Source organism: Euprymna scolopes, chromosome 30 (assembly GCF_053919585.1).
Source record: "Euprymna scolopes isolate OS-2025 chromosome 30, ASM5391958v1, whole genome shotgun sequence".
In the NCBI taxonomy this organism is placed as follows: domain Eukaryota; kingdom Metazoa; phylum Mollusca; class Cephalopoda; order Sepiida; family Sepiolidae; genus Euprymna; species Euprymna scolopes.
The window spans coordinates 83,989,834-84,017,826 of NC_136511.1; the positions used below are offsets into that span (position 1 = coordinate 83,989,834).

The following is a 27,993-nucleotide window of genomic DNA, read 5'->3' on the forward strand; positions in this document are numbered from 1 at the left end:
TATTTGAAAATCAAAAATATTTTTCTTTATCTATATAAAAACTTAATTTAAAGTAAAACATTAAACAAATCAAATTAAAAAAAAAAAACAATATATTTTAGCCATTAAGTGCTTCCGTACATTAGAGAATACTAGCAGGAGATTAAATCAGTTGTTACTTTGCTGAGCAGAGAACATTGCTTTATAATTAACTTTTATTCTTCTTTTAATTAGACAATGTTTCTCGCTTGGAAAAATATTTATTTTTAGCTTTAATTGTTTGCCATAAATGTATGATCAGTTTTTAAAGAAGAATCGTTAACTATGGCTAGAGTAAAAGAAATTATAACCAATAATAAAGCAATAAAATTAAGAAACATATAATAATTTAAGATTATTAGTGTTATTATGTAGATTTATTTTTAATGGTGAATAATATAATAAATAAATTTCATCCGAAATTCAAATCCAATAAAACCAAGAACTTGGGTTATTTTATCCAAAGAAAGGACTTTTATTATTAATCTAAGAATTTTTTTTTTTCAATTTTTTTGTAATAAAAATGAATTTAAGTAGATTAAATAAATTTATAAAAATTTACCTCATATATATGCTAAAAATAAAAATAAAATAATTTAAAAAAGTAATCATATATATATATATATATATATACATATATATATATATATAAATTCAAACACTGTAGTGTTTGAATATATAACCATATATTCAAGCACTACCGTGTTTGAATTATATATATATATATATATATATATATATATATATATATATATATATATATATATATATATATATATATATTGTGGCAGTTTTAGTCATTTAGACTTGCTTTAAAGTTTCATCGCTCACTCATTTTTCGACCAAATTTCAAACAATTATTACAGTTCATAGATCACCTTCTCAGCTATATTCTAAAGAAAAAGATTTTTTTTCAATTTTCGTGCAGTAAAATAAAAGTTATGATGAATTTTCTGGTGTTCAAAATTCTAAAAATATGTAAGGAGGTGAGCGATGTTTTTTATAACTGGTTTCCATAGCAACCACGTCGCTTCAGCGTCTGCTGTTGCTACTAATTCACTGCTGTCGCGGAAAGAGAAGTAACAAGTGAAACAGAGAGAATGAAAACATGAAAGAGAGATAATTGGGTGATCTTATTGAAAGCAGACGAGTGTCGTACATTGTTATTACATATGTATTTATGAGGGCCCCCCCAAAAAAAAATAAGACTGAAATTAAACAAAGAACAAGTGAATTTATTGGAAGCCTGGAAAAATATTGCAGCATTAAATTTTTTTTTTTAATTCAATTTATAACATTATATGATCAATTCTTAATGCTGCAATATTTTAAGTTATAAATTTATTATATTTTTACTAGAATATCTTGTTCTTTTCTTTTCCAGCTTTAACAACTAGCTCTTTACTTTTCCATGTTTAAGCTTAACCATATTACATTTTATGCTCGCATTTTTATAGGAATATATATATATATATATATATATATATATATATATATATATATATATATATATATATATATATATATATATATATATAAAAGTGAACGTGTAGGTTCGAAGGAAACTATCCTTGAAGGGAAGGGCAGAGACATGTGCTGCCTATGTCTTTCCGCTCATCCTTTACCAACTGGCTGTACTTCCCCTGTCTGAGAATTATCTAAAATCTCTACAGAGCAAGTTGTTCTCGCTTCTTTGGGACAAAGGGAAACATTGGGTTCGCAGACAGGTCTGTGTTCACGTCCATGTGAGGGAGGTTTGGGAATGCCTGACTTGAGGTGTCATTGAGACGCTGAGAAGCTGGCTTCCTGAGCTGAACCTTGACAGAAGAGTCTGCATAGAATCCCACAGTCAAGGCCGCTTTTCCTGACCTCATCCTCGACTACAATGTCGAGGCTCATCGAAAACTGTGGAATGACACGCAGTTCTTCAGTAGAGCCGTGCTTAAGAAACTCTTAAGGTCCAGCGCCCTTTCACAGCTGACTAGAAATGAACTATACAAGAAATTCGTCGAGCATCTAGGGTTGTTGAAGGAGGAGATCTGCTTCCAGTGGAGTTGGGCGCCAGGTTCGAGTCATCTCAACAACTCTGAGTTCTCCTTGACCAGGCGATTGGCCCAAAACGCGTTGCCCCTCAACGCTATACTGAAAAGTGCCAGACTGGTGAGGTCGTCAGGGTGTCTTTGTTGCAGGACCCCAGCTGAGGAAACGCCGGAACACACATTCTTCGATTGCAGTAGACTCAGACAGTACTGGGCGTGTGTCAACGAGGTGACACCTTGCGTTGATCCCGAGCAGCCTCGCCTACTGGATGTGTTCACAGCACAGAGCAGCTGTGGAATAGGGAGAGACGAATGATGTGTCTTTTGATCCTGGCCATGGCTAGAATGGTAATATGGAGTTCAAGAGTGCAAGAGTTGAATCTTTTGCTGATCAGAATCTGGTTCCTTTCTTCACCAGCTGAAAGTAAAGATCAGATTTAAAAGGAAAAGATTACACTCAGAGGCCTTTGACAAAAGAGGGATAAAGATAGTGAGTCTGTGCGTGCATGCGTAGAGGTACCAAGTTGAAGTTTGTGTTCCCCGCTTGGGTATGGCCTACACAGTTCCAGTTCCTATCGGATTCCAGACCCCTAAAACAAGCATTTAAACTAGGTTCTTAGCTATCTGAGTGAATGGTCCCCTCCTTGTGTGTGTGTGTGTGTGTGTGTGTTAACAGCCTTAAAAATATCAGGAAATAATAATAATAATTCTAAGTTAAAGGAGGAACGTATTATATAAAGTGTAATACGCTCCTCCTTTATCTTAGAATTCGATATAATTCCCCCTAACAACATCAATATTTTCATTGATCTATTTCATTCCTGATGAATCCCACACTAGACGTCGCATCTCCATTATGTTATGTAGCATCTTCTCTACTCTTCTGAGGAGAAGCATTAGACTTCGAAATACCTTGGTATAAAGAGTCCCCTCTATCCCCCAACTTACTGTTTGTATAACTTTATTAAATAAATGAACCATTCTACATTCACCAATATATAGTTTTGTGACTTTATTTTGCACTCTTATTGTTCCCTATAAAAGTTCCAGTGAAATTTGTTGAGTTTTATATTATCCCGATAAGTCTCCTCTTATAGAATTGAATTTCCTCTATTCTCCTAACTCTCTAAGCTATATATATATATATATATATATATATATATATATATATATATATATATATATATATATATATAGTCATCCACATACAGTACTGTTTCGCTGTTTCACAGCTCATCAGTGCAGCTAGACAGGCAACTACCTCAAGCCAGGATTGAAACCCGACCGTTTGTACGGCAGTCAAGGCTCCTAACCATTACGCTATTGGCGGCTGCTTGAACGAGTAGTGATATAGTGATATATATATATATATATATATATATATATATATATATATATATATTGCGCGCGTGTGCGTGTGCGTGTGTGTGTGTGTGTGTGTAAAACTAAAATAGAAACGAAAATATTTAACAGATGTTTTTTCGTTATTTTTAAATACTTTTCCCCTTTTTAAAATTAAAAGAAGTTAATTATGCAAAACAACAAAACAAAAAAAAATGGCAGGAAAAGAAGGAAAAGAAAAGGAAGGGAAAAGACAAATCAAAATAACGAGTGGGGAAGAAAATGAATGTTTTAAATAAATAATTGGAAAAGAGGAAAAAACCTCTTTCGGATTATTCGTCATCATAGACATCCGCTGCTACTGCTGCTGTGATGATGATGATGATGATGATGATGATGATCTTCATTCTTCAAATTTTGCCGGAAGCGAAGTTTTGGAAATTAGATCGCAGAAGAAGAAGAGGAAGAAGAAGTTAATAACACGTGCTTTGCAAAGCACGTTGTTATGGTGCAGCGACTGAACAAAGAAGAGGGGGGGGGGACAATTAGCTTTAAAAGAGAAGATAGGAGAAAAGGAAGAAAGAGAGAGGGAAGGTGAAGGAGATAGGATGTCTGAGAGAAAGAGAACGTCCGGCTCATGTGAAATTATAAGTTTAATCATAGCATGGAACTGCATTTTGCTTCTTCACGAGGGCAGAGTAAATAGAGTCGTTTTTAAAGTGGGGAAATCAAACTAAAGATTGGATGGGAAATAATGATTGTCTAAATGCAACACGATTTCTCTTGCTCGTACTGCGTTTTTTTCTTAAAGTCTTATTTTAATTACATTTTTGTTATCATCACGTGTTTAAATGAAAAAAAAAATGAATATGGATCGTGTAAAGGGAAGGGAGATATGAAAGGAAAGAATGTAAAAAAAAATCTATCCATAAAAAAATATATCAAATTTTATTGACAACTTGTTAGGACAACCATCTATGAATGGTAGCTCTAGGGTACGTTCCTTGCTAATGGAGTACAAAAATGGCTTCATGACGTGGTTTGAATCCTTCGACCAGCGTTAATCGTCGTATACTGTGCTGATGGTTGCGTAAGCATGTAGCACTAGTATTCAAAAAATTATTCATAATTTATAATTATTGTCTCCCCTTTAAGAAATAAAATTTCTTAGAATCGAGCACAGTCTGGGAAATTGAAAAAGTCTGTCAGCTGGGCTTGTGTGCAAGATCATGATTTCTTGTTACTTATTAAACATTATACTTCATTTATGTTTAAATTTCCTTTAATTTTGTGGCTATGAACGATGGTCCTTGGGTATGTTCCTTGCTAATGGAATCAAAGTGATTGCATGATGGAGTTCTGATGCACTGATGATTGTGTAAGCATGAAACACTCGTCTGTAGGTATTAAAATAAAATAATTAAACTATAATTTATATATATATATATATATATATATATATATATATATATATATATATATATATATATGTTATTTGTTTTTGTTTTTGCAATACGTTTTGAATGAATTCAAATTTCAAATATCTATGAAAGTGCATTTTTACCTAAATGCGAGTTGGGAATAATTTTCCCTTTAACCAACTTGGTAATCCCACATGGGGAGCGGCATACATATATTTTTTTAAAATATAATTATTCACTGACACGTGTTTCGTCGTCTACGACTCATCAGAGTAGCTGAAGCTATATATATATATATATATATATATATATATATATATATATATATGTGTGTGTGTGTGTGTGTGTGTGTGTGTGTGTGTTTCGTTGTATCACAGCTCGTCAGTGTCGCTAGACTAGCACCTCTCTCAAGCCAAGAATTGAACCTAGAACCATCGCGTTGATAATTAGCAGCTCTACCGATTGACCGATAAATGCAAATAACCCCAGCTATAGCGAACACTGGTGACCGTAGTCAAAATAAAATCATCTGGCTTCCACTTTTTGGCATTTTCTGGCAGTGGCAGCTAGCAGAACCTCTGGACTGCGCCAAAATGAAATTGTTTGTCTTCAATGGTGAGTCATGCTGGTCACTGACGTTTTTAGATTGTTACTCGATTTTTTGAAATTTCACACAAATGTGCTTTACAACTTTATATTTCTGGCAATGTTCTTAGATAGTGTTTTTAATGGAATGTCTTTGATAAGTATCGATAACTGAAAAAAAAACGATGGAAAAAGGAATTGGCGATTGTGACGAAAGTTAGTACGTTATACAGCCTAACATCATAATTGCATTTAAGAAGTTTCATTGGCCCACAGCAGAAAGGCTCGGCATCTAAAATCAACAAGTTCTTTGATACGACAAGAGCGGGTTTGAAATGAATGTTTTTGTTTAGAGCACAATTGAACCATGATACTCGATTTTGCATTTTAAACTTTAATTCAAACCATTATATATTTGAAATAAATTTATAAAATAAACAGTGGGTTCTCTACAGTGCAATGTAGACTACAATGTATTGGGGACTAAGTCACTGCGGGGAAACGTGATCTTCCTCCCAGTGCACCGCACTGAGTCCTGAACTAGAGCAGACAATCAATCGATTTGTTTGAAAAATGTGCGATTTCATCACTTCGATGACAAAAAATATAGAAAAGTAAAACATTCCTTGATCATCATCCAATCCCGGGCAACGTCGAGTACTCCTGCTAGTATGATCTATAATTAATGGTGTGTACTTAATTGTACTAAATTCTGTACTAAGTCTGTTTCAAAGTTAGTATTTGTATGTTGCCAAGCATGTGCGCTGCTTCTTACCCAGTGATGGCTGACAAAACGAGAGCACGCTACCCCATGGATTAAATAAACTGTTCCATTCAAAATTCTGTGCAGATTCCGGAGTTCAACAAAAAGATTTTAAAGTTCGACAAGATACACCTGAAGAAGGTCGAAGGTTATATCAATCGAAATATTGTGAAAATAATATCCAAGATGAGAATAGTAGTCCAAAGAATCCAAATAATGCGAATGTTTATCATTTGCTTAGATGGACACAAATGAACAATAACACTCGACTTTGTCCGATGGACTTGAATTGACATTTTAAAAAAGTTCAAAATTATATTGGAATTTCCCACGGTCAAACATACTATTCTTTTAAAAACGGTACTATGTATGAGTTAATCAAATAAAATATTAATTGAAATATGAATACGAGAAATGAATCTATGATATATATTTTTGTCTGTGTATGTTTATCCAAACTCAGAAACTACCATAAATGCATTGGCAATCTGTTATATATTGAGACCTTACGCCAATAAATAGCGATTATTCTAACTAGTATGAATTTTGGCGAGGGTCACATTACTACATGACAGGAGAACCTGGTGGCAAACTGAAATTGACCCAGCTGCAGGTGGCGTGATTGAGACTGAGATTCAAAGGTTAGCCCCCTAGACAAAATGCACTAAAAATGCAGGGGAACGAGATATTCGATTAAACTCCAATCTATGGTCCCCTTTGCCAAACTTTCACAAAAAATACTCGACTAGCTAAATTGGTGCATGGAGCACAACAATTCTTTTTCATTATTTCTTCTACATGTTTGCAAAAGAACACTGAAACTAGGTAACATGGTCGGCTTCTGATGATTTTTCTTTTCTTACTATTATATTGAATCAGTTGCTGTAGTTTACGAGAAAAAAGGGTGTAAAAAGTAATGTCATGTGACTGAGGATGTTTAGAGTTAACAGTTGTTTCTAATTCTTTTATTCTTCCATGCTCGTATCGATCCATCCTCAGACAACGCCAGGTATCACTGCTAGTAAGAAATTCGGTAAGGATTAAACTAGAAAAATTGGCTAACATAATTTTATTAAACCCAGAGTAGAATAGCGATAACACAAACTTCGTGTTACCATTACCCCTTCCCCTTACTAATCCTGACAATGTCCCACACATATTTATAATAAGACTAAGAAGTTATTCATACGAATGCTAAAATCAAATGGTTCTAATTCCTTACACTCTTTACTTCTCTGATTCGCTTTCCTCCTTACTCTCCACCAAGCCAAGGAAGTTTTCACAGAAACGAGTGAACTCAAAATATCTTCAACTGATGAAAATCACTCAAGATCACCAAATGCTTTTTAACGTCTGTCAGAGTGATCTAATCTTATGTGAAAATAGTAAGTTCAGAAATTCAGCCGTGATTAACAAAATCAGTTTTCTCTATAATTCTTAAGCCGACTTCACCTTGAACAGGATTCCAGAACGCCTCCTTAGTATACCTCTCTGTGCTAGGCACGGAGGAAGCGAAAACGATTCGGTGACTCAAGTACAAGTCTTCTCTGTGTCCTGCACGCATTCCTACACACAAACGGTGTCAGACAAACAGAAACGAATTGAGGCCCATTCATACGCATTAACAAGAACAAGATAAACTAACGCACACACATACACAATGCTACGCAGCTAAATACTCACATGCATGTACTTCTCATATGCGCCTTTTAAAAAAAATTTTTCTTCCTTTGAAGATTGTAAAGCTGGGTATAGGGCAGCCAAACCAGCTGCCAATATTGCCCTGGTTTTTATTGAAACTAACCGAGAGCTCTTTTTAGTGTCCTCATAAATATTTTGACTTGTGACTACTAACCCGACTTTCATAACTCAAATACGTGTTTACTTTATGAACATATACTAACATGAAAATGACTTTATATTCATATCTCCTCTATATAAATGCTTCCATATAAAAATTCGTTTTCTTAATTTTTCATTGCTAAAACTCTGTTTATGTTTTAGGTAGCACTTGCTAACTGGTGACCCTTCTATTCTCTCAGTGTTTCATTTATTTACATTTTATATGCATGTTCGTATCTGTATATGTATATATATATATATATATATATATATATATCCTTTACCATTACTGATATATATATATATATATATATATATATATAATTATTTACTATAATAATTATAAAATACCAACAAGCACTAGTGTTTCATCCTCTTGACAATAATCAGTGCAGAGTGTCACGATTAACATCAGTTGATAGATGCAAACCTGGCGACAGAAGCCATCCCTTCATTAGCTTCATTAGCAAGGACCTAATCCATTTGGCTACCGTTAACCGCCAGTAATGCTGTTGAATTTTAAACATTTATTTTTAAAATGCGTTTTAACGTCTGTCAGAGTGATCTAATCATTATAATCTTTCATTTTCTTCCTTTGTCAAAACCTAACATTTATATCCAATTTATATTAAATGTTGGTGTAGTCATTGGCCATACTCAAAGGCGAAAATGACCATACTCAAGCCAAGAACCACGTCACAATTTTAAAATAGTTGTAAACTAATAGGACGAATGCACTGATGAAGGATATTTAGGTGGTGGAACTGGTAAAAAGACTAAAGACTTAACAAACTTTTATGTTGTCCGGTTCTATGCCCTCTTGAGGAGATTTCCATGTAAACCGGTGGTCTTCGTATTTCAGCAAACAGATTCTCCCCTGCCAATGAAGCACGCATTCATGAGAAGCACTCTTGAAGTTAGACTCTGTACCTAACTCGTCACACGAAGAACTAAATCTTAAAAAGAACAAGTCCGATAGCCATTAGTCGCGTGCTCTCGTGTAATAAATGAATGCGTAAATGTAAGATTGAAATGAAATTCTTAAAGATAAACTAAAATGACCGAAAAATGGGCTGAAATGACTTAAATAAATAAAAAGTAAATGACTTAGAATGACTTTAATGAACTTAAGGATGAATTGAATGATCTTAAGAATGACTTGAATGCTTGAAAAAATAACTGGAATCCTTCAAAAACAACTTGAATGATCTGGAGAATAACTTGAATGGCTTTGAGACTGACTAGTTGTAAAGTGGGTGATCATTTTACATTAAATTAATACAGAAAAGTGATTCCCCACTTTATATCACAAAGTTACAAACATAAGTACAGCATGTAGTAAGAACAGATACTACACTTTGATCTTGGCCAAAAGGCCAAGAAAAGGGTATTTATTTGCTTCCCCACCGAGCAAATTAGGCACAAGGCCGATTTTTAATGTGAGGAGTGAAGGGGAAATGGGGGCCAACTCCCCGGGGAGTAGGGGAGCTGGATAGTGACAATTGGTATGAAGGGTTGCTCCTATATTGACCAAGGTCTTATATGTGGGGTTTCCCCCACATATGGTCTTTGCTTGCAGTATCTGCCGGAACAGATACTACACTTTGAGATATTAAATTTTTTATTCACAGGAAAAAAATACAATAGGGAAAATGAACAAAAAACTTAGGCACAAGGCCAACTCAAAAAGAAGTGGGGATGGTGAGGTTGGTTGATTCAACTCGTCTCTATTGGAAATTTTAAATGATTTTTCTCTCAGCCAGCATCTTTAATCATGGTTACCCTTTTAAACTTGTATTTATGTGTGTGTGTGGTGGGAGGGGGGGGGATCTTCCTACTTAAACCCGATTAAAAAAATTTTTTTTTTTTAATATCAAAAAATATAACAATATTAATAAAATTTCATTTGTGTCGAGGGACATGGGGGAAAAAAAGAAAAAAAAGAGACCCCGGTTAGTAAGGCCCTACCAACCCTATCTGAAATGCTAGACCACCCGTTTCACTCTGGTTTGTAAAGAAACCAAGGTTTCACGGGCAGCAGGGTAGGGGTTATGTCCTAAATAGGGGAGAAAAGAAAAATTTGACGGTGAGGCCGGGAAGGGGGGTTAGTGTTTGGTTTGATTTCCTCCAAGTTGGGTTGAATTTCGAGAGGAGGGGGAGGGGGCAAAAGAAAAAAATTGTTATTTTTGGAGGTTGGGGGTCTTGGAGGCTTTCTGACAAGGGAAACAAGATTTATCCGGCTGGCTGAGAGGCTGAAGGAAGTAGAATTGGAAAGGGACGGGGATCCAACAGAAACCTTAGAACCGAGCGCTCCACACCTAGGCTCGGAACACACATTCAAATTTGGCCTCTCTTCGTACACACAGACTTGCTAACTGTATCCATCTTCTTTCAAAGCCACGCGATGCAGCCTTCTTCTGTCGCATCTGATCTTTACCCGTAGTTGGTGTTTAAAGAAAGCAATCAGATCCTGATCAGAAAAAGGCAGCAGCCCCCAGCCATCTTGCAGTCTCGACGTCCAAATCACCATTCTCGCCACGGCCAAGATTGCGATGTAGACCATTTGTCTCTCCTGGTCTCACAGCGGCCTCATGTTGTCCACTACGTTGGATACAGTAATCGAGCGAGGATGCTCGGGGTCGATGCGAGCTGTTACCTCACCAACATACGACCAGTACTGGCGGAGTTTGCGGCAATCGAAAAATGTGTGATCAGTTGTTTCTGCAGCCATCGTCCCGCAACGGGGACAGGCCGGCGACTCCAAGAAACAAGAACTGCATTGTATATTGTTGAGGGGAAGTGCGTTTTGGGCCAATCGCCAGGTCAGAGAGAACTTTGAATTGTCCAGATGACTTGAACTCTGCTGCCAACCCAAACACATGCATAGTGAGTCGTCGGCAGCCCCCCTCACTAGATCCCTGTGGAGTTCCCTACGGGTGGCAGTCACAAGGTCGCTGGACCCTGGTAGTCCTTTTAGCGTGGCTCGGCACTCTTTTAGGAGGGCTGAATCTCCCTGCGGCCTGCGACGACTCTCGATAGCGGGGTCGAGAATGAGGTCGGGAAAGGTCGCAGTGATCGCGGGGTGCCACGAGTGATCATCTTGAAGGTAGTGGCTAAGGAAGGCCAGCCTCTCGGCGTCTTGATGACACTTCAAGTCCAGCATTCCCAAACCTCCTTCACACAGATGTTGAATACAGACCTGTCTGCTCACCCAGTGTCTTCCTCTGTCCTAAAGGAGTGAGGACAAGATTTTGACAAGAGCTGTTAGATGTTGTGCAAGCAGAGGAAGTACGGCTAGTCGGTAAAGGATTAGAGGGAAGATGTATGTGGTGTACGCTCTACCCTTTAAGGAAAGTTTCCTAGGAAGCCACATGTTGACCGCAGCTGCCACCTTTGACCATACCTCCGACCAATTCTTATTAAGCTGGAGACCCGGTCTGAACCACACGCCGAGGATCCAAATCGGGCCATCCATCCAGCTGAAAAGCGCCGGGAAGTTTGCGTTGCCACTCCAGGCGCCCAACTGCAGTCCAACCGACTTGCTGCAGTTTATCTTGGCCCCTGTGATTCTTTCATACTGTGCAAGCACCTCCGACATGATCTCAATGTCTCTGAAGCCCGATACAAAGACCATGACATCATCGGCGAACGCGGATACCTTGGCAGCTGAGCCGCCAGGCAGAGCCATTCCGTGCAGGGCCGAATTTTTCTCCCCACGTCTCAGCTTGCGGAGCAGAAGCTCCAAGTCCAGAAAATAAAGCAGGGGCGATAGCAGACAACCCTGATGAACCGACCGAGAGATAACAAAGGGTTTTGAGCACTTTCCGTTGACTTGCATGACAGCCGTGGGCTGTCGATACATCATGGAGATCCACTTGCAGAAGTCCGGTTTAAAACTGGCGGCCTCTAAGACAGATGCCAGGAAATGATGGTCGACCCTATCAAAAGATTTGGACTGATCTAAGTTGATCAGCGTGGCTTCTGTGTCGTCATCTATTCCCCCCTCTAGGATCATGCGGATCAGGTGCAAGTTGTTCTGAATCGATCTCCTCTTCACAGCGTAATTCTGTTCCGGTTCAACCAACTCTTCGATAACAACCTGCAGCCGATTCGACAGTACCTTAGCCAAAATCTTCAACTCTGTGTTAAGCAGAGTTATGGGCCTGTAATCGTCTAACTCTTCCCCACCATGCCCATCACCTTTCCTCAGCAATGTGATCACTCCCTTAGTTACCTGCCCTGGGATTGATCCCTGAGCAAACCAATGGTTGAACATATCCATCAGAAAAGGCAGAAACATAGGCGACAGCCTTAAATAAAGTTCGTATGGAAGATCATCGAGTTCCGGTGATCTGCCACAGATTACCTGCATCAGTGCAGTAAAGACCTCCCACTCCGTCACCCGACGGGGAGAGTCGGCCAAATATTCGCTAAACTTAAGGACCGGAAGATCGGGCTGCTCCATAAAATGCTCCTCAAAATGTTCTCGAAACCCCTCGCAGATCTCCCAAGTTGATTCGAGAGTGCGTTCATCCGGATGTCTAACTTTTGCAATGTATTTGTCCGAGCCACGCCTAGAAATCTAACGACATGTGACAGCGTCAGAGTTGACTGCTTCGTTGCCTATCTTTCTAAGCCTAGCTCTGACTACTTGACCTTCATAGCACTTGCTAGTCTTGCGCAGAAGGTCCTGCCTAGCTAGTTCCTGACTAACCCTATCACCCTCCCCCATAGCCCGGGCTAGTTTCTGCTCTAGCTGTTTCTTCGTTTTGGCCTTATCTAGTGCGAGGCGCTGGGCATACTTGACAGAGAAGATTCTAATATTGGCTTTTAGACCTAACCACCACTTACTCCCGGTAACCGCCCCCACTAGTGCCTTTTTGATTAATTCTCTTAACTGGTCTTGGAAGTCTTGTGTCTCCAGAAGGGAGATGTTTAACTTCCAGTACCCCGCTAACTTAGGCCTATTTCCTAGCTTCAGCCAGGCCATAACTAGTGTATGGTCTGACTGACCTAACCAAGTGAACGTGGGGCAAGATAGGAAATCTATTTCGCCTCTTCTAACTAGTATCCTGTCCAAATAGGTATTCAGATAAGAGGAAAGGCTGTTGGTCCATGTCCACATCTCCCACCCTGGATGCTCAACCCGAAACCTGTCGATTAGATCGCATCTAGCTATCAGGTCAGCCAGGCTTCTACCTTATCTAACTCTGGGTCTAAGATGACTTCCAATACCCATTAGCACTACCCGCTTCTGACAATCTACAAAAGCTGACCGAAGAATAAAACCCTCTCACGAGCAGTGCTGGGTGCATGAACTGCAACCACCTGAAACACAGAATCTTTTACGGTAACATCGGCCACGACCAGCCTGCCCACCATATCTCTATGAACAACGTCGACCGTCACGGACAGTGTTCGTTTCACTAGCAAGGAGACTCCCTTCCCCCGCGGGCTGCCATATGCCGAGAAAACTTCTAAATCCCGGGTCAGCACCTGACAGTCCACAGAAGAAACAAAATGTGTCTCCTGGATCGCAGCAACATCCATTCCCAGGGACAAGAGGGCATGCCGGAGACGAGCCGCCCAGCCTGGTGATCTCAAGCCCCTAGCATTCAAACTGGCCAAATTTAAAGACATGGTACCTACCTTAGGGTTTGTCGCACTTGGCTCCAAAGTCGGTCGGTGTGAGGATGCCGACATTGTACGCGATGCTCAAGAAGGTCAAGTTCTTCAAGTCCTGGCCTTCTCTCACAATGCCTCCAACGTCCAGGGGAAAGGTCAATTTTAGGGCCCTGTAGAGAAACCTTTCCCTTGCATTTTTTTGACAGTCCGTCAAATCGCTTTTTTTAAAAAGTTCTATTCCCGGAGAGGCCTCTTCAGCTGCCTCTAGAAGTGACAACAAGTTGCTCTTGCAAACCTCTGGAGTTCTAACAAAAGTTATTAGGAGCGGGGCATCTGGGAAATTGGAGGGGATGTTAACATCTTTTCCCTCTATCTGTTGGCAATCTAGCAGTGGTTTTAAAGTCTTCCTCTGACGATGTGAGAGGGCCCTTGCCACCGTCAGAGGGTCAATTTTACAAAGTTTTTGCCTTTTAGTTGGTCCGTGAGAGGCAGAGTGATCCCTCCCTCTCCCGGGTCCATTCATTTCTTTTTCTCTTTGGGGTGTTGGTTTGGTTTGCATTGATGTGGGGCGGGGTGTTGGTGCAGTACCAGGTGTACGGTGTTGTGGTATGTGTGGTGTCTGGTGTTGGTGCTGTGTTGGTGTGGTGGTTGGTGTGGTGTTTGGTGTTGATGCGGGTCTGGTTTGGGGGTGGGAGTGGGGGTGGGTTTTGTTGTTGTTGTTTGGGATGGTGTATTCTCACAGGAGATGGGGGCTACCTTTTCTTCCCCTTCCATCTTTTTAACTCTTTTTTCTTTCTTTTTTGTTCCTCGAATGGACCAGGGAGTAGGCACACTCATCTTCTGAAGAGCAGTCCTTCCTTCTCTTGGTCCCCGATTCAGTTCGTCCGGGGGCCAGTCGTTGTTCCTGGAGTGTCTTTTTTCTGCTCCTCTTGCTGTTGGTGATGATGCTTCTGCTGCTGCTGCTGTGGTTGCTGCTGCTGTTTCGGTTGTGACGTTTTTGGCTGCGGCGGTTGCTGGTCATTGTGTTCTGGTCACTTGGGCGGTATCAGCTGCAGTGGCTGTTGTTGTTGCTGCGGCGCTTGTTTTCCGGCGCTTTACATCTATGTAGACGAATATGTCTATACCAATAACTATCTGCATATCTGGGTGTGTATGTGTGTGTATGCACGCACATGTGCATCCATGTGTATGTCCATGTGTACATGGGGTACCGATGTATATGTGTACGTACGTATGTATACGTGTGTGGATGTGAGAGTATATGTGCCCGCTGCCTGCTGTCCACATACGTGTGTGAGAGCATACAGCTGTGTATAGATCGATGTATGTGTTCACGAGTATTAGTATCTGTATGTGCGCATGTGCTTGCATGTATACGTGTGGGTGCAGGTATGCTTGAATCAATATGCGCCTCCTTGGGGGTATGGGTGTCGATGTGTGTGCATCTATGTATGTGCGCATCCATGATTATGCACACATACTCAATTTAACACCTTAAGGAAAATTTGGCGTCTGCAGGAGTGGTACAGGTGTGTATGCATGCATGCGTGCATATGTGCATATAAAGGTACCCCTCCCCCTATCCCCACATATCCCCCTCCCCCCTCCTTGTATTCCTATGCCCTCAGCCACACCAGAAATGAACTTCCCAGACCCTCCCCCACAACCACCTAATGTCCTTAAACTCCAAAACTAAAACATTACCGACATACCAAGCACCCCCTCCCACCTTTCCCCCCTTGTTCCTTCCTCTTTTTTCCGCTCTTCTCGCACCCCTCCCCTGACATCATTCACTCTTTCATCCCATCATAACGAACATTTCCGTAAAAGTCTGAGGAAGCTATATATATATATATATATATATATATATATATATATATATAGGACAATTTTCCCATTGACCTTCGAATCCTTGGAATCAGCCAATATATATAGGCATTTTGTGTGTCTGTGTCTCTGTGTGAGTTCGTTTCCTATGGAACCTGAAACGGATGGGCCTTTTTTTTGAAATCTGATACAGATGTAAGTTATGTGTCTGGGAGGGATAAGTTATGTGCCGGAATACCTCTGATAACTATCGAAAATCGATAGTCAAACAAATCGGATTAAAGAATGAACAGTTCGATTTTTATCAAGACTAACACTCCTATAACATCGCAAGATGATTTTAGAAGTTCTATCACCACACAGGCAGAAGAACCCGACATATAAAATCAACAGTAGGTTCTTTAATAAGATAAGAGTGTGTTTGGAATGAATGTTCCTGTTTAGAGAACAATTGGACAATGATACTTGTCTTTTGCATTTTAAACTTTAATTAAAGCCATTATATGAAATAATCTTATAAAATCCACAGTAGGTTCTGCAGCTTAAACTATTATGTATTGTGGACTAAGTCACTGCGGGGACAATGGTGAAGATTCCTCCTGGTACACTGTGGAAAAGGGGGGGAGGGCTGATTAGAGCAGATAATCAATCAATTTTAATGAAAAATGGGTGAAATTATTAATGAAATAACTATTTTGTATGTCCATATAAAATATTATAAGTAGATATAATATCCTATTTATCAATTTTCAGTATTTACTTCAACAGTGCTTAATACGTGAGTAGAGATGGGTTGTAAGTTATGAAAATATATTTATGGCAATTAAGCAACACAAAATTTCCCGGATTTCATCTCGATAGGAAATCGTCAGTTTCTCTCTCTCTCTCTCTCTCTCTCTCTCTCTCTCTATATATATATATATATATATATATATATATATATATATATATATATATATATATATATATATATAAATTGCTCCAGACAAGGCATAATATGATCTAAAACTGACAAAACAACAATAAATGTTATATATACATCCAGAAAGCAGCAATTCTTTCTCCTTTGTCAGAAATATCGCTCATGAAACACGAGGACTAAAGGACAAAATAGCGGAAACGAGTGTTACGAGTCTGTCAAAAGTAAACGCAAGATCCACTTTTTATTATCCGTAAAGAAGTTTGTCTTGCAGTCCAAGTTTCTATCATTTTTTACTAAAATTAAAGTTCGCAAGCTAAAGTCAAGTATTACGATTTATTTGCACTCATCAATTCGACACGATTTTTACGTATCTATTTTCACGGAAAGACAAGAATAATTTTGCTGTTTTTGTATGAAATAACAAACGCAGTAATTTATTTTAATCGCCATTGATCACGCTGTTGTGTACTGCGTTTTAGTGAGCTTATCATCTGATTGAAGTCAAATAGAATAATCCAATCGATTTAACGTCTCCCTTACAATCCTGTGTACAACGGGTTAATACGTAAACAACCCAAACCAGGCGGATACAAACAAGGTGGTTATAATCTCTGCATATAAAATTCAGTTGACAGCCAAACTTACAGGTTACCACCATAAACAGCAAAATCAAAGTAGCACGAGGCGACTCCGCTAGGTTTACGCCCTTATAATAAAATAAACAAAGATCAAATGTATGAAAGAGATCAAACCTCTATTTTGCAGAACGTAACTATGATAAGTCAGAACATAACTATGATATGTCAGAACATAACTATGATATGTCAGAATGTTATGACATTAGCCCATTCACACTCTTCAGTCACTGAATACCACCTAGTTAGAGATAGCAGTTTACCGCGAGGTAAAATACCAGGTTGAGAAACTGGTGCGGTCTGTCCTTCTCTCGAGGGTAGATGGGACTCGCTTAAGCCATGGTAGGCACCCCATGTAGTGATGGCGTCACGATAAAAAAAATAATACCCTTAATAGCCCTGGCGAAGCATCAAGTATTCAGCTACCGAGAAGATTTGAATTACACTACAAACTGGTGTAGTGAGTTCAATCTCGGCTATGGCCGCACTGGATGGAGGGATAACAGTTAATATGGAAATTGCTGTTGCATTACACTAGCTGATAGATTAAAAAAAATGGTATCTATAAGCTTCTTTTCTAAGAAATTCTGACAAGTTCAAACCAAATATTTAACATTTGGCAGATTTGTAGCTTATTTTTCAGTGGTACATTTTCGTAACCTCATAGAGGGTCATCAAGTAACAGTAGTCACTGGAGCCTTTTATAGTCAGACACCGGCAAAATCAGATCTATAGCAACTACCCTTTTCAGTACGTGCTGAATATATTGCTGACATAGTATATATTATACGTAATAAAAAATATAGCTGCAGACTGTGTGTTTCGACCTGCATTAGCTATGCTGCCTGCGATTTGGCTGAAATAGCTCAGATATAAATGGAAGATGATGGAATAAAGTGATACCAAGACTTAAAAGAAAATTTCATATGAAACGAAGTGACGTTCAATCGTGTGTTAACTTGGATTTCAATTAATTGAGCTTGTTATTTGGAAAAATTTAGACAATATTATAAGGGATATATACTTTAAAATATATATTTTTATATAAACTTAGGAATATATATTATAACAATTTTTAGAGACACTAGTGTTTCATCCTTTTGGAAATCATCAATGCAGAATGACACGATTACTGCCGGTCGAAAGATTCGAACCCGGCCACGAAGCTATCTCTGACTCCATTAGCAAAGAACATAACTTCACGGCCAACCTCAACCGCAGAAAATATCGTTGAAATTTAAACAATTTTTTTTAATATCCGTTCAGAGTGATTTAATGATTATAACATCATGATCTGCGCATGCGAGCTTAAGTAACCGACTTTTATTTCAACTTTAAAGTGCTCCACAATAAGACCGAGATTTTAAAGGGACTAACATTATTATTACTATAATAATTCATATATAATTTAATTTTTGCCCGACTCTTTTGAAACTTTTTTGCTATGACGCCATATATGACGCCTTCACATTTGACGTCATTATTTATGCTGTCAGAATATGACATCATCATATATGACGCCATTATATATGACGTCATCACATATGGCATCATACACTCCTTATTCTGCAATTCGTCCATTCAGCCTTGGGTAAGTGATTACCATTTGTAATATAAAAAAATAAGCATTATTATTTTTTTTATATGAACTCGAGTAGTGATTTTTGTTTCAAAAGGAAAATACCTTTGTTGCAGGATTGACTCTAGTTCAAAACAAAAATCTTAATCCTAGTTCATAAAAAATAATAATATTTGGACAATAACTTTGAACCGGCACAACAATGGGACGATCATGCTCGGTACTAGACGTATAAGGACATGTTCATAACTGTTGTTACTTGTATAGGTGCAAAAATTGATAACGAAATGTGATATAATTTGCAATTATTCCGATGTACATGAACACGGGCTCTTATCTTACCTCTGTGAGGGGGTGCATATCTATACCTTTGCCTACAGTATTAACGCAATCCGATTTAATTTGAATTCGGTGTTGTCGCTTTCATTCGTAGCGACGGACATTGCACCTCATAAACATGATTGGAGAAATCTAAAACTAACAGAAAAAATATTTTTTTCTGTCCTAATCCTGACCTCATTTTGACTCGAACTTTGTGCGTTCTTCTTTTGGTAAAGAAAATAAAGGAAATAAAGAAACCGCCTCTGTAGAAATTCAATAGATTTTTTTTTGTTGTTTCTTCCCACTCGTGATGTGCTTGAGTTATTTTTAAAACAATCCTAAAATAAAGCAACTATGCCGACTTTCACAAGAATAAACCTGGCGCGTTCTCTGACTACCCACGACTGACAGACTAGAAAATATAAAAAAAAATTTTAAGAGAGAGAGAGAGAGAGAGAGAGAGAGAGAGAAAGAAGAAGAAGAAGAAGAAGAAGAAGAAGAAGAAGAAGAAGAAGAAGAAGAAGAAGAAGAAATAAAATTTGGATCGTCAGATGTTTTCGACTGATGATGCGTCTTGGCACAAATAAATTTTAATATTTTTAGAATTAAACTTTTATGGAAATTGTATGCCGATTTTGACAATAGTCCTGAATCTCTCTCTCTCTCTCTCTCTCTCTATATATATATATATATATATATATATATATATATATATATATATATATATACATATATATATATATATATATATATATATATATATATATATATATATATATATATATATATATATATATATAATAGAAAAATCTAATTATTGAAAATTAATTCAAATTTCCAAAAAGACATTACAAACCTGCAAAAGAGGTGTACAGAATTTTTTAATTATCAAACAATGGTGTACAAATAAACTTAAAAGACCTTATTCCGCAGATTTTCGAAAAATGTAATTCTTCTCGTAAGGGGAAAGAGGTTTGCAAAATATACAATACATTTTACAGGTTAATGCATGAAAAGAAACTACAAATATTAATTAAATGATATTTACATAAAATGTTTTTACAGCTAGTGAAAGTTGATAAAGATTCATAATGATTACGAAAGCAGGAACAAAGAAAAATATAAAAGGATATGGTAAAAATCCATTGAAAAAGAGGGAAGAAACAGGATAAATCCCAATAAGTCAATTGATAATCCATAAGAATGGGAAACAGAATTACAGATGTCCAGGTTAAATTGATGTAAAATTAAATTTTTTTTATATATATATTGTCCCATCATTACTCACTCACACACACACGCACGCACGCACACACACACACACACACACACACACACACACACACGCACAAACACACACACAGTGGCGCCGAAAAGAAAGTCTACACTGGTTATTTTTTCAAAAATCGCAAATTTAAGCTAAATTGAATGTAACTGTTTAAACAACCTATGCCTCTTTTGATTCGCCTTTTATTTCTCTATAATTTTGCTTGTTCATATTTGATTTTTAATTGAAGTACCCTAGTGTTCACGTCAATTTAAAAAATTAAATTCAAATCGAGAAGGCAAAAAGAAACCCCGCAGCAATAAATGAGCTTAATATCAACTTAAAATATTCACTTTTTAGGCAACAAAGCATCTCCAATCGTAATTGTTGTTGTTCCAGGTTATACAACGTTAGTCCATATGCCTCTTACTGATCCTCAGAAGTTCATTAATCTCTACCTTTCTGGTTGATCCAATCGGCAGCGGATTGAAATGTCATGAGAAAACAATACGAATGACTGTGCAAAAAACACCAAAATACCGGCAGTGTTTGTGATGCTCCTAAATCTGGTCATCCCAGAGACAATGCTATCAAAATCCGCAGCCTCAGAAACAGATTTGAAACAGCTCCCCAAATATAACAATAGTGTAATCTTGTCAAAAAGTTCTCTTTCTACAGTTAAGAACAGATTGAAGGAATTTAATTTGCGAGGCTGTGTTGCAAGATGAAAGGCAATGATTTCTGTAAAGAACAGAAAGCACTGTCTGGACTTCGTCAGATGCAATGAAGATCATGACTCTTCATATTCGGCGAAAGTAATTTTTACAGACGAAAGCAAGTTCAATAGGCTAGGCAATGATGGTAGGCAGTAAGTTCGCTGAAGGAAGGACAAAGAATTTAATTCAAAGTGCACAGTTTCAAAAGATGGTGAAGGTTCAGTTTTGGTGTGGGGCATTATTAGTGCCAATGGTCCAGTGCTATAGTTCGCTTACAAGATAGAATTAGTTCGACTAAGGACATTAATATGTTGACTTTTGTACCCTACTTTGATATTCGGATGACAATCTCATCTTCATACAGGATAATGCTTGCATTCACACAGCTGGCAATGTCAAGAGTTTCCTTGAAGAGCATGATTTTCCGTGTTTGGATTGGCTTGCACAATCTCCAACCGCAATCCTATCAGAAACATATGATATTATATCAAGCAACAGCTACGCAATGATAACATTTCAAATCTGGAAGAACTTTGGACAAAAATTAAAAAGAAGTGGAATGCCCTTTCACCAGAGTACTGCCACAGACTAATTCAAGGAATGCCCAAAATATTGCAGGATGTCAAGTTGCAGAAGGACTATGCTACTAAATATTAGCTAGTTCATTATATTCCTGTTGTATTTGTGTGGCATTAATGTTCTATCAAGGCCCAGAGGCCACTCGAGGATAAGGGTTAATAACTGTACAGTGGTCAATGTGACAGTGACGTAGTAATTGTTAGTAGTGGAAATTTGGTAAATTGGATTACTTAAGGGGAACGGCTCATCAAGAACTTGTTTACATTGGACTTGAAGAAGACCATATTATAGTCATCCGGAAAGCAAGCAAATGGAAGAGAGTTCTACAGGTGTGCAGTTCTAAGAAAATAAATTTGTTCAGGTTTAGGCATGGATAAATAGTGGGAGAAATTATTGATAGTGTTTTTAGCTAGACGAGTGTTTCTTGTAAATGTTTGGCGAGGAGGGACCATTGATTGGAGCTCAGACGAGCAATTGCCATTAAAATAACGATAAAACAGAGACAGGCTTGCAACGTCTGTTCTATGAGAAAGCGGTTGCAGGGAAGAGAAAAGGGCATCCCCCACTAGGCTACAAAGTCTATTTTGAACTCTGTCAAGGCAGAGTAAGGTCTTTCTAGCAGCCCCTGCCCAGATATTGCAACAGTACTCCATCCTTGGGCTTTTATATATAGAGAGAATTGCACCAGCAGTGAGATATCTATTGGATCAATAAAAGGATCCAACCATTTTCCCAGAGACCTTGGCAACAGATTTGATGTCTGTGTTCCGTTTCATATCAGGAGTAATGGTCAAGTCCAGGAGTTTGTCAAAACATGGAGTCTCCCTAAGACGAGAGCCATTTATTTCAATTGATGCCAGATGAGGATCAGAGCGTTGATGATGTAAAGACAAAAGCTTGTTTTTAGATGCATTAAAAGTAACCAGCCAGCCCAAATAAAACGTTTATCTCCAGCACCCTTACTAGTGACATGGCCACAAGGATAGACATAGAAACAAAATTTCTGACAACTCTGACGACTGTCCATGCAAAATACTGCCAACCTAGAATACAGCTTTTTCTTCTACCTTTGTCAGAAAAATCACTCATTAAAATGAGGACTGAGGGACAAATTGTCAATGCAAATCAAGTGTATTCATGCCAACAATGTAAAAAATCTTTCGGTCTCGTGGCGATGAAGTCGCTGAAGTCGGTTTTCATACCACTTAAATTTTTAAAGAATTTCTTATGCAGAAAGTTGTCGAGATGCTTGAAAAAGTGGTAGACGGTAGGTGAGAGGTTTGGAGAGTATGGTAGTTGATGGCAGAGTTTCGTAGCCGAATTCGTTCAACTTCTGTAGGGTTGGTTTAGCAAAGTTTGGTGGGGGCATTGTCATAGAGAAGAATTGAGCCTTTTTAATGGTGGATGTTGTTGCCAAAGTTTCTGATACATCTCATCTATTTGTTGACAGTACTTTTCCGCCTGCATTAAAAAAACTGTAATGAATGAGACCGGTCACAGACCACCAAAGAGTCAGCATGACCTTCTTTTGGTGCAACTTTGGCTTCAGGAAGTGTCGTGGAACATCGTCAGTGTCTAACCACTGAGCTGAGCGTCGCTGATTGTTGTAAAAAACCCGCTTCTCATCGCAAGTTAGAACCCGGTCGAGATACAGGTGGTTCTTATTGCACAAAGGAAGCGAATGACACTTCATAACGACGTCTCTTTTGGTTGTCGTCCAATTCATGAGGCACTCATTTATAAAGTTTTTGTTTTTCCAATCTCTCTCAAGTGGTTGGAAATCATCGTATATGTTACTTCTAATTCAGAAGCAGATTCTCGAACAGTTCTGCGTGTATTGGTTTTGACTCAGGCTCTTAATTGATCATTGTCAACATCCCATCGACGCTCATCATCTTCAAGACTCTCGTCATTGCTACGAAATTTCTTACACCACCATTGTGCTGCCTAGTAGTAATTCTTGGGCAAAACGCTTCATTGATATCGGCAAGCTGTTTCATCAGTTTTTTGGTCTAGCTTGAATTGAAATAAGAAAATTATGCGAATTTGCTTTTTTTTCTATCTTGTATTCAGCGTTCTGAAAAGAAGACATAATTGTTTCAAAATGATTGTAATTTAAACGATTAGATAGAGTGAAAATGCTATTTGAAATGATATATAAAGTAAAGGTATTATAACGAAAACTTATTTAAAATTCCGCAAGAACTTTCTAGTGAATCTAATATATATATATATATATATATATATATCCCTTCTTTTGGAAATAGGTACGATTATGAATGTCTCTAGTATCAAATATTCCTTATACACTGTGAAATTTACTTTATAACCTATAAGTTGGATTACATATTTAAATAAAAATTGAAATATTTAATTTCAGGCCAACGATAAGTGTATCGTTTTTCTTGTTATTTTGTTATGTTATCACCGCAGCAAATGAACATAGTTTCCAAGAGAGAGAGAGAGAGAGAGAGAGAGAGAGAGAGAGAGAGAGAGAGAGAGAGAGAGAGAGAGAGAGAGAAAAGACAGTATGGGAGAAGGAGAGAGAGAGAGAGGTGAGAAAAGCCTTTTGACAAGCACGTTAGCAGATGACCGGGTCATTTGCTCAGAAACCCATTTTATAACCTTTGCTAGTTGCTAAGCAATAAATATAGAAAAGAAAGAGCTAAGAAATGAACTGAGAAGAGAAGAGGGAGAGAGAAAGGGGAAAAAGAGGAAAAGAGACCTTTTGATACAGAACAGTTACTACTTGACCGTCGTGCCAAGCGGGTGTGCGAAATTCCCACCCGGCAGTGATAGAAAAGCGAAAGAGCGGCTTGAAACCGTCAAAGGAGATAATGCCTGGGAGAAACTCCATATCAGCAGCGAAAGGACGCGATAAATGGCGAACTAAGGTGACATTGGCCGTGACAAGCGGCGAACTTTGTGAATATGTATTTTAATCCGCTCAAAAAGAAATGAAAGAAATCTGCTTGAAACAAAAGAAAAAAGAGAAAAGAAAAAAGTAAATTCAGTAAGTCACTCTTATGAACATTTCTCTTGTATATTAAGACATTGGGTTCATTTTGCCATTATTCTGTTTGGATTGATATATTTTCTTATATTGATGTATTTCTCGTTGGCATCTTCGGATAGTATACAAAGATACCCCTCCCCATCTTTATAAATTGTTTTTTTTTAATTTTTACTTAACCTCATTATCCCTTCCCTACCATAGTGTAGTGTTTTGTAATAAATTTAACTTTGAAAGTTACCATTTTTCGCTACTTACATATGCTGTTCGTTTGTCTACTGCATATTCTGGTTTTGAAAGAGTCTCCCCATGTGTTTATTTCAGCAAGGTGTACCAAACCCAGGACATATATGTTTTAATGTTCATTGTATTTCATTCATGAATGTCTTTTTATTATTTATTTTTATTACGAACTCATGAATGTGTTATTTTCCTATATCTGTTTGCATTAATAATAATGGAATTTTTAATCATATATATATATATATATATATATATATATATATATATATATATATATATATATATATATGCCCGTAGCCAAACTGAATATTGAAATGTTCATATCTTTGGTTCTATGGGACGAAACTACATGAAAATTTGCAGGCTTTTTAAAGATTATTATACTATCTGTTGCGTGGTCATATACCAGTATATATATAAAACTATATTATTTATTTAAACAAAGTTCATACATTGATGCAATAATTTAGGAGGTATGTAAGGACGTGTGATAGTTGCTTGTACATGTTGACCGCTGTGGAAGTGTGCACAAATAGAGGTTATAGTTCATATTTTACACGAGCAATATATAGCTTAATTATAACAGTCTTGGATTGTTCATACTGTATTAGCTCTACGTGTAAGCATCTTACAGGTAACAATGTTTATACAAAGAAAAATGTAAGCCTTACCTCACCCAATGATGCATGTTTATGGTACGCACATGTTTATGTGTGCACTGCTTGATGCCAAGCGAAAAAGAGGGAGAAGAGAAGCGAAATGGAAGACTATGTTAGAGGTCACAGGAAATGCACACATATCAAAGTTATGTGATGTTTGCATGTGTGTGCTACTGCACACAGTTTTTTCTTTGTCTGTGTGTTTGATCTAGACAAAGCAAATTTGGCAGATGTAAACGGCTCACTATAATATCCCTCCCCCCCCCCGATAGCTGGAAGCTAAAATGAAAGAAAAATGGAAAAGAGCATGCATATGTATGTGGACCAAGAGTATTGGAATTAAGAGGAAATAGAAAAAAAAATTTTAAGAAGTGTCGAAGTCTGCGTATTTGTGTGGAAATACTACATGACGACCACTTCGAGTTATGCATGTTGCAGGTGTAGGTGCAGTTTCAGGGTCTGGGGAGTGTATGTCTGGTTCATTATATGGTGTGGAAGCAGCAGGTGTAATGACGACGTCTGAATCTGGTGTGACGATCGGGTCAGGACTGGGTATGATTACTGGTTTTGAATCTGAAAAACTTGCAGAAGGAAAATTAGAATCATACAAGCTTTCCAAGAAGGCGGGTTTAACGTGAATCTACTGCGATCGTGTCATGCTTACCATTGCGATCGATGACGAAATACTTCTCATAACGTTCTAAAACGAGATATGGTCCATCGTAGAGTGGTTGGAGAGTAGGGTGTAGTGAGATCAAACTTTTTTTGTCATTAATTTTCGATAGTGAAAAAAAGTTGCTCCTCTTATTAAAGAAAGGAATTATACCAATTTTGATATTATATTACATTGTTTTCATTTGCCGCCATCAATGTCAACTTTTGCTATGTATCCGTTATACGCGAAATATAAAGTTATTGTTTCTTTAACTTTGATACTAGAAATATACTGTTATATTCTTGGAATGTTGCTATTTTCAATAAAAATACTGTTCTGAGAATGTTTTAGTCACTAATCAATAAATTCTTTCTCAAAATGCTATTGGCTATATATTACACTGTGCTATACTATACTATTTTAAACTGACTCACTGTCTTTCTCTTTTGCAGTTGAATATTATGGCAGCTAAAACTAGAAGCAAGACAAGTTGTCCTGTCTATGGTGCTATGTCTGACTTAGCTGATAACCAGCTGCCAAGCATTGCTGATGTTATGTGTTTCTATGCAAAGTGGCAAAGTGATCTACCAAAAACTCGCCCCTCGTCAAAAATTGTCACTGATATTGCTATATCTGCCCTGCCATGGGAGTATGGATTAAATCTAGTATTCCAACTGTAACGCTGCAAAAAATTGTAAGTCTTCGATATGAATTGCGAAATGTGTTAAAGAAAAAAGGATTACTGTTGGGGTGGCAACCACTTATTTGCATATGCGAATAACATAACACTATAAATGGCAAGCCTAGATTGGCCTTGGTGTGTCTTACTCAAATGCCACCCGAAGTGACGCCGAAGAGCGTACATGTCCTTCCACCAAGACTCTCTGACTCGACACCGTCATTTGTACATATTGTAAATATACCTTTTCTTTAATACACTTATTATTGCGTTATCTTGTTGTTTGCGTCTTCATTGTATTTCCTTACTAATTATTGTTCAACCTTGCAACCACAACAGTTGGCGACGAGATATGAAGCGTCAAATATAACAGTTTGACGAAGAACTATTTAAAAAAAAAAAAGTACAACGCAAAGGTTGACCATTTTTTTAAGGAATGCAAAGTGTTGACGAGTAAACGGATTTTACGCTAAAGAGAAGTTTCAACTCAAGTGAAAAAAAACAAACTCTAACGTGGCAAAAGCGACAATTTACGCCGTTTTCTGGGAATCTGACTTGCAAACGAACGTAAAAGTGAATTTTTGTTTTGTCGCTACACGACAAATCTTACTAAAGGACCAACTTGCAAACGAAAAGCGAACTTTGTTCTGTCGCAAAAACGACAGGTCAGACCCGTATTACGAAAAGCAAGGAAGTAACCTACGAAAAAAGTTCACCAGTGGATTCTAATTACTGTTCTCCGTAAACAAAACAACGAACAACTCAATAGGGTTCCTACACGAGTTGTTTGCAAGATTCGGTGTACCAGACACTCTGGTCACTGACAACGGAACGCAGTTCACATCCGCAGAGTTTAAGGAATTTTGCGACACGTTCCAAGTGAAGCACATCACGACTCCGCCGTATCATCCAAGGTCGAACGGCCTCTCGGAAAGGTTCGTGGACACGCTAAAACTAGCGTTAAAGAAATCCATTGGAACACCAACAGAAAAAGCTTTGCAACAATTCTTGCAAGTATATAGAATTACACCACATCCTAGTACACCATCAAACATATCACCAGCTGATCTAATGCTTGCCAGAAAGGTAAAATCAGCGTTTGACAAGCTATTGCCAAGTCAGGCAATTATACGAAACACTACACACACGAGAAGAAAGAAATATAACTCGGGAGATCGAGTATATTTTAAGTGCTACAGAAATAAGACATCTTACTGGGAATGTGGAGTTGTGGATAAACGCATTGGTGATTGTACATATATGA

General features: G+C 37.8%; 2 protein-coding genes and 1 pseudogene across 2 annotated transcripts in view; 1 reads left to right on the top strand and 2 right to left on the bottom strand.

The window, feature by feature from the left end:
• Positions 1-27,993, bottom strand: part of LOC145254865 (uncharacterized) — a 212,983-nt gene that overhangs the window by 156,322 nt on the left and 28,668 nt on the right. The window lies entirely within an intron of this gene.
• LOC145254979 (U2 spliceosomal RNA) lies at positions 9,261-9,398 on the bottom strand (annotated as a pseudogene).
• LOC145254615 (uncharacterized) lies at positions 18,475-27,205 on the top strand. The gene is made up of 2 exons (XM_080113226.1): positions 18,475-18,609; positions 26,503-27,205. Exons 1-2 carry the CDS (start codon positions 18,475-18,477, stop codon positions 26,728-26,730), a joined length of 363 nt encoding a protein of 120 aa, XP_079969352.1. The 3' UTR covers positions 26,731-27,205.

Bases quoted from the DNA above. Each gene is read 5' to 3' on its own strand.
- LOC145254615 (XM_080113226.1), top strand. From the start codon at position 18,475: ATGACGCCTTCACATTTGACGTCATTATTTATGCTGTCAGAATATGAC. The intron at 18,610-26,502 runs GTAAGTGATTAC...TCTCTTTTGCAG, and splicing joins ATTCGTCCATTCAGCCTTGG to TTGAATATTATGGCAGCTAA.